At 44.2% G+C, this 19,251-nt stretch overlaps 1 protein-coding gene across 10 annotated transcripts in view; it reads right to left on the bottom strand.

Annotated features, from left to right (window-relative positions):
- The window catches only part of DOCK7 (dedicator of cytokinesis 7), a 106,664-nt gene that overhangs the window by 83,856 nt on the left and 3,557 nt on the right, over positions 1–19,251 (bottom strand). For all 10 annotated transcript variants that reach the window (XM_074831839.1, XM_074831840.1, XM_074831841.1 and 7 more), the window contains exon 2: positions 12,706–12,811. In XM_074831839.1, the coding sequence (XP_074687940.1) occupies positions 12,706–12,811 (106 nt within the window). The remainder of the gene's footprint in view (positions 1–12,705; positions 12,812–19,251) is intronic.

Here is a 19,251-nt window from a genome sequence, read left to right as displayed (position 1 = left end):
ACAGATAAATGAGCTCCATTTGGCACCAGATAACTGACAAAACATACAGCAGTGAAGTGTGACAGTTTATTATTGAGGAATTGCTAAAAGTACATGTTTTTTTCAGAAGAACTGCCGCATAATACTATTGCTACTTTGCACGCATATAATCCTTTCTACTGATAAACCTCAAACCCAAAGAAGAGTAAGAACCCAGAAATGGAGACTCCGTCCAAATGAAGATAAAAATAACAAAATCAGTGGGCAAAAGCCACAGAGGCACTGGGTAGCAGAGGCGCTGCCAGTCCAGAGCCCCATCCACGCAGCAATGCAGCTCTGTGCTGGACACTGAAAGCAACCTCACTGGAAGAAGGCAAGAGGGTTAAGGTAGCCTCTGAAGCTGCTTAACTGACCCTATTTTTAAGCCCTAACCTTTTAGGACTTACTTTTACTCCTCCTGTTGACCTCCCTTTCACATGGGCAGCTTCAAAGCTGAGGTACCCTCCAGTGCACTTGCTCAGCAAAACTCAGGTGACCATACAAGTGCTGTGTTTGTATCTGCACAAACACATTTACCTGTGCATCTCCCCAGGTGAACGAAGAGGAACCTTTTCCTCATTCCCTCCTATCTTTCTAATCCACTCATCCTGATAAACAGAAGAAAATTACAAACAGACAAGGAAAAACTCTGTATTAATACAAGGTTGATGGGGACGTGCAGGACCGAGCAGACACAGGGTAAAGACTGCCACTGCCCCAAATGCACAGCATTTCCCCATTCCTGGCATTTTACATCTCAAATTTCACTTGTCCAACAAGAGCATTTTAATGTATTGGACAAAAGATGAATGAACTGGCTACGCTAGTTAAAAAACACCTGATCTGGAAAGGTGGGCAGTGCTTAGGGGGCTATCCAACACCAGGTCCCGGGTCTGCACTCTGGGGGTTTCCAAGCCCTTCGTACATCTCAGGATTAGGCCCAAGGTTGCACTTCACAATTTTCCAGTTTGTCTCTTCGGATAACTATTGTACCATGAAGATGTAAACAAACATAAAAGTCAAACCCAGAAGCCTGTATTAGACTCACCATCTGTGCAGCCAGAAATACTGTCTACCACCTGAGTAAACAGGCCAAACATAAATTCATGGTTATGAAGAGGAACTACTTCGTGTCAGACTATTGGCAGATAAAAGGCAAGCACATTATTTTAAGCTTTAGATATTTGTGGGGGAAGAAGTGATGAAAGAGGAGGAGGAAATAACGACCAACAAATGCACCAAAAGGAAAATGAACCCAAATGGTGTCCCAGTGTCTGAACTGAACCATGACAGCTCCTCTCATTGCTCTCAGTGGTGATGCCTTAACCTTTCCTCCGTCCTGCATCCCTCTGAAGCTGTGGATGAGACCACGAACAGACACAGTATACACAGGGCTATTCCCATGTTATCTGCAACCCGACCAAAGTAGCCTGAAATCATCATACAAACCCATTAGATTGACCGTGCACACTGAAAGAGTCAGACAACTTCAGATAAAGAGCTGGTTATCCAGCCTCATCATCCCAGCCTCACCGCTGACCGAGGAGCAGAACCTGCTCTATCATCTCACCTCCGAGTCTCCAGGCCCTGCTTACCTCTTTGTGGCACCAGGAAAAATAACGAGGCATCCAACAGCCAACTCCCCTGGCCTAGTAGGACTGTGATACCTTCTTAGTTTACAAAAGTTTTGCCTTTGTCCTTGTGCACCACTCTGACATACAGCTGATCTCCAGATTATCGCAAAGAATAGCAAGTCCTGCTTTCAGGTGCATATTAAAAGGGTTTGAAAGCTGCTGCAGCAGAAATGGGGGAACAGCTGAGGAGCAATACAGCTGTCCTCTCCCACAGCCCTGCTTGCTGGCAGGCTGCAGACAGCAATCTCCAATGCCATCTTCATCCCACTTCCAGGAAAGGCCTTTTCGATTCCTCCCAACAGCTCCTAGGATGCAACAGTAGGTGCCTCTTCCACAAAACGCAGTCAGTTTTTCTTTATCAGACTTCCAAAGGCACAGGGACAATTTCAGTCAAGTATTTGCAAAAGTGCAGGCCACCTACCAACTGGCTAATAAACTTAACAATGGAATACTGGAGCATTACTGTAAGAAATCATTGAAAATGTGTCCATTTCTTCCAATAAGAATTTATTAAGGCCCTCTGGAAACAGCTGTACAGGAGCTCTGACCATCTTCCCAGTCAGGACTACGGAACAGTCTAAATTAATGGCAAATACACACTAAAAATATGCAAAGGAAAACCTGCTCCCAGAACCACGATTACCGCTCTTTTAAAACACACTCCTTGATTTTGTACAGCCTGTAATTACAGATCAAATTTTGGACAATCTTTCAGACAATTCCTTAACACAGTTTTCACTCAGTCTTTATCCCAGGACCCGACACTGCCACCGCACTCGGGGCAAGCGCAGTTCTGGTGCTATTAAAATGAGTAAGACTACACAGGGAGAAAGAGGCCACTGGGTATGAGTAAGAGGGGCATAACCTGCTCCCTGCCAACATAAACACCAAACACAACAAACAAATAAACTTAAAGTACAGAAGAAATCAAACAGGACTCTCTCTTTTTCAGACTTACACAGCCCAATTACCCCAAATCAAACACATCACCTGCAAATAACAATTCTGCATATGTATGTCCCTAACCTGACCACAGACACACACTCTGTCACCTTAACTAAGAACCCAGACTGATTGATTTGGCTTATATAAACTATTTAACACACGCATTCCGTAGGTGTATCTGTGCTGCTGCAGTTATGGCTCTCAGCTGTTGCATTACAAAACCCTATTTCAAAGGTTTACAACTCTCCTGCAACAGGGACAGTCAAGCTTTCTTCTTTAAGGCTGTGTTATTCTTCACTGTTATATCCCCTTAAAAGCTTGAAAATAAAATTTCGTTTCCTATCGACTTTGTCCTTCTCTAGACAGCAAACATTGTATTTTGCTGTAGTTTTAGTGCACTGCTAGCCGAAACATGTCTCGGTCCTATTTATGTCCTTCTTTTGAGCACCTACCTGTATCATCATCATCAGTTACAGAAGAAGCATCTGCACGAGTGTGGTAACAGAGGTGGGAGCCTCTGCTAGGGGACGTGGCATAACTCCACGGAGGGTAACACAAACCCCATTTACTTTAGCTGAGCATCTCACCCAGGAGCAACGGACTAACACGGAGGGAAAGCTACACCTGGGTCACCATGCTGCAAAGCTCACGGCTTATTCCAAGGAAGCAAAAAATAAAATGCAAAGGGCAGATTTGTATTAGACCTGCTCTGTTGTGGTGCTCCTGGGAACAGATGACTGCAACCAGTTCCCTCGTGCACAGAGCAGACCCCTCTGACAAGGACTTTCTGCTTGTCCCAGTGACCCGTGGTTGGCTGAGCAGCGGTGCTGGCTGTCAACAAGGCAAGGAAGGAGGCAGCAGCCATGCTCCAAGAATGCTCAGCAAGCAGAGGTGTGCAGGGTAAGGTGGTTCAAAAGGCAGCAGGGATGCCTCCCTAACAAAGGTAATGGGGATACCTGATAGAGATGTGCTTCTCCATCACGCTCAAGAAATGACCAAAGTATTTCATTAGCACGCCATTTAATTAGCCATCATTACATGCCCTTGCCTGAACAGCCTCCCCCTCCAGTTTGCTGCCTTATGAACACCTGCACCTACGCTGGTACCTAAAGACTAAAGGTTTGCTCTCCTGGGCACTGTACAGAAGCTCAGTAAGGGATCACTGTAGCAACTAGGGCAGAAAAAGGGACAATTATCATCTCCATCTCACAGATACTGACTGAAGCACAGAAGAAGTCCCATGTAGATCACTGTAGATCATTGCTGCATGCCCCGATGTCCACAGGCATCAGAATCTTGCCTGAAGGGCTTTAACCCATCCTTTCCCTACACAAACAGCTGGGCAGAGGGGATATTTCTAGATCTTATTCCACAAGTCTGTTGCCTAACTCACACGTGTTGTACTGAGCATCGCGAGTCGTCTCCTGGGACATGCTCTAAGCAACACACTGATCCCAGCTATGATTTTGCAGACTTTTCCAGCTAGCCTATGTCAGCAAAGCCATGAAAAGCACCACGTTCCTCACATTTCCTTCTCCCTCACTCACCTCTGTCCTCCCGAGATGCTTATTCTCACCAGGAGCCACTACAGCATTTTAAATAGTTATAAAGTGATGGCTTGGCAGGATGCATCTGGCAGAAAAAGGATTTGAATCCAAGTAGCTCGTGGCCCAATCCAAGACCAATTTTCCTTTTATCTAAAACGAGATGCATAATTCCCAAGTCTCTGTGAGGATCGTAGTACAATTTGGGGCACTGTAAAAATGACAATGGCAAAGACTGGAAGGTTTTACCTCCTGCCTCCTGGGCGGGTGTTAAATTCCCTGTAAGGATATGATAAGGGACCTTGAAAAATTAACCTTGCAGAGCTCCTCATCACAGGGAGGATCCTGACTACTGTTTTTACTTGGCAGCTAGGCACTTCTTCAAAATCAGGGTATTACTTGCCAATTTTGAAAGTAGGACAAAGTTCCGTCTTAACTTCAATACCTCCTTAAATATTAAACAATTTATAATGTGCTAAAACTGTAACAGATTGCGCCAAAGCTTCAAATTCTAAATTAATACCAACTTCCCACCCACTGCCTCCTTGGGCAAAATCTTGGAAGGGCAGAAGCAGCAGATTAACATTTCAAAGCTGAGCCCCAGCCTTCTCTTAGCTATCACTAGGTCTCCAGGGCAAACAGTCACTTCCCGTGTTGAACATTCAGGAATGCAGATGGCCTGTTCTTGCTGTGGCAAAACCCCCGTCACCCTTAAAGGGATACTGGTACCTCAGGGAAATGCAACAGGAGTCAAATCTGAAGGACTTGGTGTAAATCTAAGAATACAGGAAATGTAACACACTAAAAAAAAAAAATAAAATTTGCAGTCAAGTTAAAGAAGGTAACAGTTTAAAGTGATATATTTGCTAAACAAAGGTATCAGATTTATTTTTAAGTGTGAACTACAGGCCACAGTCACTCTAAGAGGTTTTGAAACATGAGCAGTGCAATATTAACCACTGACAATGCTCAAGTAATTAAAAACCATGTTTTATTTGCATAAATTACATTTTCTTTCACCCAAACACTTACTCCAAAAATGGTCATCACTGGATCCAAATTCTAAGAATCAGGCAGGTATTTGTCTACTGCCATTACTGCATTTCAGAAAACCCAAACCCCCGTTTTCATAAGCCTGATGGCTGGTGAGCACAGAGAACTCCTGCATTTAATTTTTTGGCTGCATTTATAATACATGGAAATATTCAAATGAACCAAGGAAATTCCTAGGCAATCTCTGCTTTTCATCAACCACAGACAGCTACCAACCCTCAACAAGGATGACACCTCCCCAACCATAAAGTGCAGTCATTACCTCCACATACATGCTCACTGCCTCTGGAATGCAGTTCCGTATCTCCTGCTTTGCTCTAGCTCTTAGAACTTCTTTTGCACGGTGTTTTGAAAGACATAATTACTATAGAGAATAGCTGATAGAAGTCTTTCACTTCAAATTGTAAACGTGCCTCAAAAATTTGTGTAAGCATTCTCTGTTAAGACAAACATTCGTTTAGAAATAGTCAGAAGCCTCCATTTTTAAGATCTGAGAATATTTAGTATTAAGTTCTGGATTCTTTTTACAGACAAGCCCAATGATCTGTAATGTGTGTCAAATTCATGTAATATCACAATGCTTGAAATGGAAAAAGCCTCTAATGAAAGGAAATATTTGTAAGTACACTTACCTAAAGAGGGATCCCACATATAACAGCCAGTCACAAAACCAGGGAGATGTTTTATGTACAAATATTGCTAGGTTATTTGCTATTATAACTGATTGCTAATGTAAGAAGCCATTTGGGTATAGGAAGATTAATATTAATCAGAGATTAATTAGTTATCTGGGAATACTAAAGCAATTTCTTACCAAACCCAGAAAGACACGAGTTATGCCTCCAAGGATGGGTAAGAAGAAAGACAGTATCTTCTTTCATGACTAAGAATCACATAATTTCACAAAGAGAGTATTTCAAGAACACAAAGACTTGATACAGAAAACGCAAGTGCTGAGACTGATCTGAAAGAGCTACCCTCTGATAAACTGTGCCAAAACTGAGAGTACAAAGACTGAGACAAAGAAAACATCAAAGCTCCATTACTAAAGAATGAAAAAGCCAAACAGTTTGACCAGATACTGCAGAAAAATCACAGACTTCCCACTTTTGGCAGAAACACTACATCAGATCAGCAGAGATGGATCCCTCTGGACCTGTAGGGTTCACACAGGCAAACCATGGTGGCTCTGAACTGTGCAAGCTGAACCGTGGTAACCACGAATGTGCATGCTCCTCTGAGTGGAGAATACTTGGCACAGTCACGTCTCAATTATCAGTGGACAATTTATCCAGGGGATGGATTAACCACCAGACACACGAAGACGCCAGAGCTGGCGTCACATGGAGCTGCCCGTGTTATTAGCTCAGGAGCAGCACTAGAGGACAGCTGAAGTGGTTTATTTATGTGCCCAGGTGAAGAAATTACTGTGTCTGCCACACGCGCTGGGAGCAAAGCTTTGCCTAACAAACCACACAAGTCTGAGCCAGGTTCAGGCACAGACAGTCCCAATGTCTCAGCTCTGTGCGCCTGAGCAGCCCTGCCTGGAGATGCCAGCAACGAGCACCAGCACCCCACTAACCCCTGCCGCAGCACAGCCATCACAGAGTAAGGCTCAGCCCATCGACTGAAGCTCTGGGGACCACAGTGGACCCCCAGCCTCGAGTCTCCTCACCTGCTGTTGCAAGCTGGCTCTGCAGAGCCACCCGAGTGCCCCTGCACAGTGACAGCACCGGTGCAAAAAGCTGGGCGCATCCACCCAACCCTGCTGGCCCAGGTAATAGACGTGGGTCTCACTCCAATTAGTGCTAAAAAGGCTAACAAGGGACTCGAGCTGCCTTATGACTGCAAAGACTGCAAGAGTGTAGCATGGGGTGCTCCGACATAGGCTTACACCCTCAGGCACTCTCACAGCTGGTACTAAAGCACACTCTGCCTGCTCTCCTGGGCCTTCGAAAGCCAGCAGCAACAAGGCAGCCCGAGAAGGAGAAAGCAGCTGTAATTTAGCATCATGAAGCAGCGGTCTTCAGATCCACTGCTGCCTGCTGGGACCGTGGCAGCATTAGCATGAAAGACTCTGCAAGAAGACCAACAGGGACTTAGGCTGAAATTTTTTACATTGCAATTTGAATCTAATATTGAGAATTTTTTGCAGCTGAGCATAATAGCAGCATTTCCACTAAACATCAGCTTGTTTATGCATTTTATTCCTGTAAAAGACGTGTCACAACTAACTTCAGTAAACAAAGAGTAGGATTTAATGGCATTTTTAGATTCTGAGTATTTATTAACAGGCCTGTCATGAACACTTCATTTAAGGAACTGAATTTACTTGGGATAATAACATTTAGTTAAGGTTAGTTATCTCTGCTAACGTATAAACTGTTTAAGTTACTGCAGATAAATGAGACTCAACAATCTTTCAACGGATACCAGCTTGCCAACTTAACCTATAAAATGCTCGTGATCTCTGCAACAGGACTCACTACTGATTTTAAAAATGGTATGTAGCACTTGTAATTTACTAAAGCAAGTGCCTGCACCAGAGCAGAGTTAACTGTGAGTAATCCCTAATGGGAGGAGGCAGGGAAGAGGATGTGGATGCCTCTCCCATCCTCTCCTGACTAGGATAGACCATTCAACAAGGCAGGGCAAAACCTCCAGGAAATACATATAATGGGAGTCACTGTTAAGCCTTCACCAGCTTTGAGAGACAATTAAGACTTGGCTCATTTTCCTTTTAATTTTAGTGATTTTGGTGATAAAATGACTTGGCTCTGAACACTTTTCTATGCCACATAGGATACTGTCATGTTTTCCCTTGCAGTGTTTTCCATTCATTTGCACAAATTATCTTTTCTTCTTCAAGTGATGCTAAAATAAACAATGAAAATATACAAAGGAACCTATATTCTCCTCTTGAATAATTAGATACTATATTTGAATACATAGACCAAAGTCTGGCAATAAATCCAAGACAAAGCTTCAATTAGCCCAGATAATGCCCATAAACCCAGCACTGTTTTACAAAGATATGTAAATGTCAGCACCTTTATTTTACATGAAGAAAATGGAGCTCTGAGAGCAGACGTGGTCAGATCACATCATGTCCAAGAATCCAGACCCCTGTACTCTCAGACTAATTAGCATCTCTTATAACAGTGTTCCTCCTCATACTAATGTTCAACTATGCAGTAACATACACCAACAGACAGGAAATATTACTCTTAATCATTTGGAAACAGCTGTTATTTTTCCATAAAACAACTGATCACACATTCATTCTGCTTATTTGCAAGTTTTGTAAAATGCTGCTCTTCTAATTAAAATTCTTAAAAAAAAAATTGAGAAAATTTTCTTTACTTAGAAAAAAAAAAATTAAGTTTTAGACAACAACCAAAAACATTTCAATGACTATGTTTTGCACTCAAAAGTGAAGTATTCAGAAATCCAAGGTTTTTTAAGTCTTTATCTGATTTGAAAAATATAAATATAATTAAGCAACAAAAGTTGCTGAATGTAGAACAAGACACAGAAACGGCTGGGCTAGAATTGAAGAAAGGTCCGGACACCTAGCAATTATTTTCTGTCCTTTGATAACATCATCTGCCCTCATAAAAGGACAGCACACACAGGGAAAAAAAAAAAAAACAAAACAGACTACGAGTCCATTTGCAGATACAAACCAAAACTCTGCTCTTCCTACACCAAAGCAGCATAAGAAACACCCATTAAACAGGAAACTGAGGCACGCACACCACGACTCTGCGAAAGCTCTGGGTCGCTTCAACAGTAACTAATGCTAATCTCTAACAATCCACTTTCATCCAGGTAAAACTACTGTAGAAATCCAGAGAGAGGAATCAGGCCTCTGTCACACTGCAGCATGCAGCGATGAGCAGAAATGATCAGGGCAAGAGGGTGAGCAGAGTTAACAAGCACCATAGCATAGCAGAAGGCGTTGCTCAACAGAAAAAATAAACTTGGAAAGAAAAGAAAGTGGTTAGTCACGCGGGATTATAATAGCCCATAGTAAACAGTCCGGTTCATCAAATAAACAAAGTGAATACTCTATCCTGCAAGATACTAGGGAATTCTTTGAAAGGAAGTGCAAGCTCTCTGCTTTCAGTGCATTCAATCAGTGAGTTTCGTGGTGAGAAGTCACAGCTCCCACGAGGGAATACTGAACCTCTCGATGCACCGAAGATGAGCGCAGCAGGTGGCTTACAACCCAGAAGGCAAACAGCGAGGTGCAAACACACAGTCCATTTAGAGAGACTTGCAAAAGTAACTTCAAAACTAAAATCTCCTTCATCTAACTCTAAGACCTTACCAGCTCCTATTTCTCAGTAACAAACTGTCAGTGCCTTCTGTTCCGGATTTCAAAAATAAAAGCTCAGTGCTGCAAGGACTTCATCCTGCAAGGAGTCCCAGTTCAGCACATTAGGTTATACAGAAAAAGCCTCTGAAGGCTTTGGACCTGTATCTGTGGTTTCAGGAATGTGCAATTAAAATCAGCAGCTCCTAAAGTGGCAGAAGGGTGGAGGCTGACAATAATAAACTGCAAGCTCCTGTACAGTCATTTGAAAGCAGTGTCTTCACCCCAGCTCTACCAAATACTAAATTAGAAACAGTTCTGGCAGCATTTTGTCTGCTGCTCGTGAAGCAAAAGGGACGAGACTTGCTAAAATTCAGCTGACAGGTTTTTGCATTTATCCTAGGTTCAACCACATGCAAGGCTGTTGAGCGTGAAAAGTCCCTGCGCTGGCTTCAGTCAACAAAAGGCCCAACCGAGCACAGTGCTGAGGGCCCTTCATTCACAAAAGTGTGCATTTCTCCATAAAAATGTCTCCGCTGGACTGCATGTGATCAGACTCTCAGGCGAATTACCATAAGCAGCTACTGTTGGCAACTGTCAATGAAGAACCAGCGCTGACCTTATCTGCATCATAACTATCTGTGGAAGTGCTCAACACGATGAGCGAGATGCACTGGATAGGAGAGATCACATCTGCATTATCATTAAAAGTCCTCCAGTTCCACGCTGCACACTCAACAGCACAACTTGCTGCCATGGTGGAGATGCTCCCATGAAACTCAATCACACGGCATTATTAAAATATATTTTAGCATAAATTTCCTATTTAAACCCACACTATGCGCCCTACTCTAGGTTTTCAAACCAGTATGGCTACACAAAACTGCCATGCAGATAGATTCAGGGCCTTCTATTTCTTCTCTGTAAAAGTGTAACAACACACAAACTTCTGAACTTTTCCAGAGCAAACAGCTCTTCCAGCATCACAGCAGTAATGCCTCCTCTCTGCATAATGTCTGTTATCAAACCAGGACAGGCAGGCACAGCAGATTCTGATGGATGCCTAAGGGAGAGAAATTAACCCAAAATTCAGTACAAGCAAACTTCTGCCATATTCTGCAGCCTCGGGATATAGACTCATGACTTAACTAAATATACTTTTCCTACAGACTATCTCCTACAAACTATCGCTCCATGTTAATCATGCTTCTGAAGAGCATCTCTGCTTAGCACAGAATTTAATACGACAAACCAGGAGCTTATCACATCAACCATCACACAATGCAGTTTGATAGGAAAGGCTCAGAGCCTGCTCCCAGTCAGCATAACCTTCTCCAGGATTTTTATAGATTCTTGTATATATTTACTACAAAACACAACAGCAACAGGATAATGAGAGATACCAGAACTGAAGACAGGGCTGACAATACTGTGACCAACAAATCTGATCCTGCATTAAGAATTACATGTGAAGATCAACAGGACTGAAGCTTTAAGCATGCACACTTTGATGATGGCAGAATGGAAAAACCTTAGAAATAGGAAGAGACAGTGGAAGAGACAATTCAGAGTGAAAGGAGGTGGTACAAGGGAAAACAGTTATCAAAAATATGGCTGGCTGAGGAACAGCTTGGAGAGGTACACAGAAGAGACTCGCTTTAGGAAAGCAGAGGGGAGTAAAAAGGCAATTCAGCCAACTTGTTCCAAGATGAAACCCCATGCGAGACAACAGCTGAGGCACGGAAGCTTGTGGGATAGACATGCAATGGGTCCTTCAAAAGCAGGCGTCTATCCCTCAGCTATCCAGTGACGCACGGAAGTGGATTCAGCGACCCTGAGTGCTCCATCCAGTCCGACACCGCTAATAGCAGGGGTCCCTCCCTATTGCCTAATACTGGATTATGCAAAAGATCATATAGAACTGCCAAGTCAGGGCTTTGCATTATCGCTCCACACCCCTACAGATTGCTGTGATAAAGCATTAGCCCTGGACACACCGCTCTCATTAACCCCCCCTCCTTCGTGCTCACTCACCATTAAGGCTGGGCACACAGCTGACAAAGCCAGCCTTCAGCTCTCCTTGTGCTCACACAGCTGATGCAGAGGGAAATGACAGGAATTCCAGCCCTCTTCAATCCCCAGAGACTCTGGCATAGCCAGATCTCCTTAAGGATGAACTTTCAGCCTGCAGCGAAGTCAATCTTCTAAGCTAGGGGTCAACTTAGTCTTGGAGATCCCTTTTGAGATGATACTAGCTCCAGGGACGCACTTGTGCTCTGTATGAGAAAGCTTCAACGCATTACATTGGATGCAGAGCAGTACATGAACTGAGGAAACTCTACAAGACCCTACTCCAAAACACAAGAACTCTTGTAAACTCAGAACACTTGTACAGACTATCAAACTCAGCATGTTTCCAGTACAGCCTGACCTAATCAACCCTCTTTGAAGAAAACAAGATGCTATAATATTTGTTTTCAAAGTTGACTGCTGCAAAAGAAACTGCTATGACCCGAAACAACAACCCAAATCAGAGGAACACTTCCAAAAATACAGTTCCAGCCTGAAAAAGTTTGCTGCACTCTTGAAATTTTTACCACCACACTGAATAAATTTTGAAGGTTACCAGTAGGCCATGCAAGATAATCTGACTTCAGAAAGGGTGATTCTGAAAATGTGGCCTACATTTCAGCTGCTCTTGAAAGTGGACTGTAAACTTGCAAGTAAATATACATTCCTGAGGAATAACCACATTCAACTTTCACAATAACATTTAAAATACCTCTGAAGAGTAGATGAACCGCTGTGGTCGCACTCTCAAGAGTGACAAGAAACAAGAAAACAGCTACCTGAAGCGCATGAGCTTGCAAAGAGCTCTTCATAGAGAAAACCACACATGCACGTGGAATTTAACGCCCAGTCCAGGCTGTTCTGGGATAAAACAACTAATATCTGGTCAAGAGAGCCCCTTGTCCTACAAAGATTCTGCGGAAACACAAATTCCCAGCTACACCAGCTGATTTGCAAGATAGAGACCTCCAAAATTAACGGGTTTTGCATAGAATTACTTTCCTCAGTATTATCAAGGCCGCTTAGGTCAACAACCTGTCAGCACTGCAATTTCTTTCAAAATGGTAATGAAAAAAAACTATGCACACCTTCTTCAGTCTTCCATGTTCCAAGCATTACTTACAGTTGTATGATGAGAGACGCTGCCTCCAATATTGAGGTTTTTGAGAAGCTGGGGAGACCCTCCATACTGCCCTGAGATCTGTTTCCTGACTTCAGCAGCTACAGTTCTGAAACGAGACAGGGACAACATTATCTCTGTAGAAGAATTACAATGAAGATGATATATCAAATATGCTTTACACTGCTGTTGGAATGAAACCAAATATTTAGTGCGCTGGTTGGAATACGGGTGTCACCGGCCGGTGAGAACAGAGCTCGTGTACTAAATTCCCAGAGAGTCACAAAATTCTTGCAAGGCTGCATATACACGTTCTTAACAGCAATTACATTTTTTTTTCCCTTTTGTGAACTGCTCTTTTGTGCACATCTGTGGCAATAAAATGCACGTGACACTAAGCACAAATAAACTTGTTCCCAGCAGGCTCTTTCCAGTTCCTACCAAGGGAAGATCTCCTCCAGTGCTCTCCACACCCCTGGCGGTTCCAACCCTGGTCACACATCTGCTCCTTCTGCTCTCTCATCTTCATCCCTTGCCTATTTTTGGTTTTTGCAGTCACAGAGATGAGGACCTGCGGCCACTTTCCACCCAATATCCAACCCTTTCAACACCCAGCTCTGGGGCAGAAAAGCAGTCCCAGGTAGGGTGGGTTGAAACATCTAGGGAACGACGTACGGGAAACAACCAGCCGGGCCAGAACAAAAACCTGCTTCCCTTTCACGTGGGAAAGGCAGCGATGGGACTATGGTGACTAGGAGAGGGGAGATGCAACGCAGCAGCTGGCAGGGCACAGTGCCTTACGGTCTCTGCCAGAGAGAAATCCCACCACTGGGCAACTTTTCTCACCAGGAAGGAAAACCACAGATCTATCCTTCCATGCCTGGAGTGTAAAATCCACACTGTGCCCCTCTGGGGTTTTCTGTTTTCCGCGGGTAAACCACATTGCCACTGGTAAGCCTGAAAACACAACAGTTAGGTAAACCCCCCAAGGGAACATCTTGGCAAAGGAAGAGCGTATCAGAGAGCGAAATGCTGATAGTCAAAGACTGTCTTAACAAAGAGCCATGGGTCAAGCCCTAACACAACCATCGCAGTGCTCCATCTCATAACCTGGCAGCGAGCCGCAGCTCACCTCAGCACTAGAACTGGGATAGTCCACTTTTTGAGTATAGTGGAAATGGTTCTGTTTTAAGCCAAACCAAAAGCCCAGATTCTTTCCATGAAAAAACATTTTGCTGACAACCTGCTGACTACCCCTGGTCTACAGGACCTCAGCAACACGAGTGCTCTTCTCCAGGAGTCAGTAACCAAGTTACAGCAAACCCGCTCCCAGCTGTCATTCACCACATCACAGCACTGCAGTCTGCTCTGTCTCCCAGAACAAAGTCCCAGCTCCAAAGAGACACTGGCCAGTGCATAAGACAGAGGAAGAGACTGCCAGGACACGGATGATTTTTTTTTTTTCCTGCTGTATCAGCAATTTTGGGGGGACAGAGTCATAGCTAACAGACTCACTCCTGATCCCACTCAGGGGAATGTGCTGTGTATCAGCATGGTGCATGAGCTGCTAAAATCCCATCAAGGAAAGATGCTTAAACCTCCCCTGAGAAAAACCTTGACATCAGGGTGGGCTCCTAGCTTTGGGACTGCTGTTGCAGTGAATGCTGGTGTGCAGGAATGGGAGCAGGTGGAGGCAACTGATGTCAATGGAAGAGAAGGGAACTCTAAAAAGGAACTAGCTGGGACAACCGAGCCTACCATGGAGAGCAGATGTTTCCTCAGGCCAGAGGACGGGAGTAAGATTAGCTAGAGGAAGCATTATTTTGTCTTTTAAAAAAGTGGACTGCAGAAGGAGAAAAAAAAAAAGCTTTATGTATTCTGGCTGCAAGAAGTCATTTGCTTCATGTTTGCCTTTATCCACAGGAGACTATGTTTTCACTTCTGGAGGGTGGCTTCTGAAAGCAGACCAAACAGCTCCCGCTGGGGACGGACAACATTCAGGCTGTCTGATCGCCCTCGGAAAAACCATCTTCCCTGCTCCCACCATGTGCACGTACACACTCACAGACACGCACACATGAGCACAAACCACGCATGCTGCTAGCGTTGATAGGAAAATTTGGAATGTATTAAAATGGCTGCTTGGCATGGAAAACACTACGCATCTGTGGCTGATGAGATTTAAAAGCTTGCCCGCAGGTTGCAGACAAGCTCTGCTTTAAACCCGATTTCTTACTCGGTGCGTGTTTTGCTCAATTCCTGACGATACACAGAAGAGAGCCCTTCACTGCGTGGCTGGCAGGAAAAATCAGAACCCACATTTCACCATGCAGCACAACGCAGGAAGAACTAAAAATCTTTCCCCATTTTCAAGAGACATACATTGTTTCCAGATGGAAAGTAGAGCCAGAGGAGGAAACCTGTCCTCAGCTGTGAAACCACAGCCGATGCCTAGCCATGTTACTCAGCGCAGCTGCTCCTGCGTGAGCTGGTTCCTTATGAACCTGAGACATGCTTTGGGACAGACTCCCGAGAGGTTCTCAGTCCTTTCTTCTTCTGCGTGTTGGCCTCAGCTGGGCAGCTCTGGGCAGCTGGGAGCTGTGCTGTATTTGGAGCACAGCCTGTCAATACACCCCTAACTCCAGCTATGACTGCGCTTTATCCTAACTTGAAGCAGAAGCAAGCTCAGCTGTAATTACAGCATTGTTTAGGGACACTAAGAGTTTGCAGGGATGCTATTACAGTGACCAACATCACCCCCACTGAAAAGGTCAGTTGATACAATAGGGGAAGAAACATGGTAAAACAAAAGGGCAGCACTGATCAACACAGCTTCTGACCATGTGCTGTACATCGATGGCTGCTCCAGGTTGCTGCCCCATTAATAACCTCACGGGATATTAAAGATTCCCCTGAAGCATGATCACAGAAAGTCAGAACTGAACAACCTCCAATCAGTTTGACCAAGACACCATCATTGCTTTAAAGTCTTAAGTGGTCCTACCTCTCCAGCTTTCACAATTACCAATCAAACCTCTCCCGGCATGAACTAACTGGCTACTGCCTAAACCTTGAAATTCCTGAGTCTGCAGGACTTACTACAACTTACTCCAAGCCTGCAGTCTAACCCACAGCTCTTGTTGGCTACCCTTCTGTACCTCTGCATTCACAAATGTATTGAACACTGTTTCCCCTGCTGGAAAGCATCATGCTTCTGACGTTTAGAAACCATCTTCTAATGTAATGTGATCACCAAGTGTATTTATGGGTAATCTATAGCCATTTGGTTTTGTGCCAACATCATCAGTTAGGTTCAGCAGTCCTCCTCTCCTTCCTACTTGTAAGTTATTCACAAAAATTAGTCCTAATCCCTCCCAGCCTTCCTTCTGCAAGGCTAAGCAAGGTCAGATCCTGCAACAGGCCCTCTGTTCCCTTGATCAGCCTGTTAGCTCTTCTCCAAATTTGTTTCAGTTGGCAATCTCTCCTTTTAACACCCTGTTTCATTCTGATCACTCACTCCAGATAAGGCCTGACCAGGGCTTTATAGAACCAAATTAGTATTTTCCTGTCAAGAAAACACCTCAGCTGACTACTTTTAGGACTGCTTTTTCACTGCTTCATCACAAAGGTTCAGTTTCCCCAAAACTGGTAATACACTTCCCTTCTCCTCCTCCATTTTCAAAAGTTGTTTGTCCATGACAAACGTCATCTATTCATGACCGGTAAGTTCATGTTATATTATAACCCTGAACACTATTTCTAACTAGAAGCTATGCTTCCTACCCAACTTAGGTTAAAAAGTGTATTACACCAAACCCAACCAGAAGAGAGAAATAAATCTCAAAATAGACTCAAGATGAAAGAAAAAAAAAAATCCATTTGGCAGAACAGAAGAGCCATTAAAGCTCTTGATAAATAAAAGGACAAATAAAAAACTGCTTCTTTAATAACTATCTCATATTCAACATGTAACCTGGGATCCTTAGACAAACATTCCAGTTAATTACAGTCCACAGCCTCATGAATGTCCATGTTTAAAGTACATCTCTCCTAGTCACTTCCTTTCTGACCTTCTTCACTGGTTAATTACTGTGTGTGCGTGTGGTTCACACAGAAAAAAAAAAAAAAAAAAAAGGAGCGGGGAAAAAAATCCCCTTGGAACCAGCTTCTAAAGCAAAACAAGACTGGTCATTCTCAAAGTACTCTGAGCTGCAAATAAAATTAAATCAGTTGTTTGCACTTCCATGTTTCTTAACTACACACAAAAATCATTTCTGTTTCTATGCAGCCTACACAGTCAAAACCAAAAATTGTTCCTTTTTTTTTTTTTTTTTAGTGTAAGCAGCATATTGGAATTACCAGTTTTTCCATTTTGCCTTCCCACGAAAAGGCTCACCGAGACCTGTCCAGTTATACCAAGGAGGGTTAAGAACTCCCCTTTCACAGAAACGGTGGGTCAAGATACAGTCATCTAGATCATCTGCTGCAGTGATTTGAGGAAGTCTCTCTTTTCCATAGCCCTTCCCATTTTGAAAGAGCAATGCAAATTGTTTTGTTTCTCCCCATCCCGCCAATTACAATACAGTTACTCCTGCCTGTTCTTCATCTTGTGTGTCACGTGCAGTGACTCTACACTGAGCGAGCCTTTGCCTCTTGAGAAAGACAGCCTGGTACAGTGAGGTCCCTGCACCACTCCATAGCGAAGCCACTTGTTCTCTCTCAGCAGCAGAGAAAACTGTATTTACATAGTTTACTTTTTAAAGTGAAAGCATCCCCCTTTGTTCAGCCAGCTCACTTGCGTACAACTTCGCACGTGGCTGGAGGCATCCACCCTACTGTACCACTACGCTTGGGTCTGAATCCCCAAAGCCGGTTGCGTCTGTCTTGCTGCTGGGGTTGAGATGACCAGTCTGTCTGTCCCCAGGCGCTCACCTGGGCTCTCCCGCCTGCAGGCCTGCTCCATCCAGGCTGGAACCACACTGTGAGTCACCAGGTACGTGACACAGAACCTGCTCGAGGGAGAGCTCTGGCCTTGATCTGCCCTGCCCTGGATGCAGCCTTCCTCCTAAACACGAGGTGCCGTTTCCTTCAGAGTGAGCTCCTTCCCCTTTGAGTGACGTGGGTTTGAGTTACAACCCGAAGCTGAGGAAATACCCAGCCTGATCCTGATTGCTGCGAGGTAACACAGAAGTAACACAACACGTTCCCTTTTTCCTTACCATTGATTAAAACAGAAAACACCATACAACGCTGCTCTTTGAGTAATATTTGATTATTAAGGCTGAAAGTATCACCCCTAGGCATCAGCAAAGGGAATGAGCTCCCAAGATACCTCACTGTGAAAATCACCACAGGACTGGATTCTTCAGGAGAGATCAAAGTCACAGCTCACATTAAAAAAAACCCAACCAAACAAGGAAGCCTTGTACAAAGAAGCAGCTTTGTAGCGGAGCCATGGAGATGAACTGTTCTCCCTGCCTTCTTGCTTGCTTTAAGCAGTCAAGAGATTTTCTCAGGCTTCCCAGAGTGCTGCCGACTCCCGCACGAGACATCCACAACGGCGGAACTGGGGCAGACAACGTGACTTTTGGAGAATGGGAAAAAGCTGCTCTGAAGTTTCTGTTAAAAGTCCTTCCAATTATCTGTGATAGCGTTTTGACAATGCAAATGGCATCTGGATGTGGGAAGAGAATAAACTGCGATGAATATCCTGCTGAGACCACTACATTTCTGGCCTGATTCGGTGCTCGTGGAAGCCAGTGACAGCTTTGCCATCCGTTTCAGTGGGTGCAGGTTTCACACCATCCCTGTTTACCCTGAGGCAGGGCAAAGGCGGCTGTCAGTCTCCCTGACACATCGTTCAGGCAATGTAAAAGGGCTCTAAATGAACACAACTGTAAATTTAGTCTTCCCAAGTCACCTTTTACGGTACTCCATCAGTGTAAAGGGAGCTTCAGCAGAAGTAAGATAGTAGCTCTGAATGTAGTGAACAGAAGTGTTTTCCCCTCAATTTAAAACCATAAAGACAACAAGCTGTGATTACTCCAGAAATCTGCCCATACACAATGTAAGAGCCCAGGATGATGGGGAATTTCCAAATCACCAAATGTCTGAGAGCAGGGTCATCCCCTTTCAGCCAGGGCTCTGCTGAAGACCCCCCAGCCCAAGGCAGCAGTGCCTCATGGCACCGTGAGGTTCCCGTTCACACAGAAGCACCTCAGAAGGGGCTGTACCCACAAGGGTGAAAACAATTTTCTCCAGACTTCATGGAGAGCTGGGGACAGGAAAGATAAATCAGTGGTAAAAATCACACTCTGGGCTTTGTGTGAGGCTGAAATGCATAGCAAAATGGAGGTTAAGGCAGGTATGTTATTCCAAGTCAGAAGGATCCTCTTTAATTGTGGGAGCAGTAAAGGAAGAGCAAAACTCTTCCCAAGGAAAGACACTTTCAAAATGGTGATGGTCTGACCAAAGAAGCAGTTCTGGATTCCCTAGATAACCCAATCTCAGGATGGTCCAAGAGCAATGACAAGGCACTGAGACAGGGGC

This window comes from Strix aluco, chromosome 8, assembly GCF_031877795.1.
Source record: "Strix aluco isolate bStrAlu1 chromosome 8, bStrAlu1.hap1, whole genome shotgun sequence".
NCBI lineage: Eukaryota > Metazoa > Chordata > Aves > Strigiformes > Strigidae > Strix > Strix aluco.
Note: the sequence above shows the minus strand (reverse complement) of the source record. Positions and strands in the feature narration are given on the sequence as shown.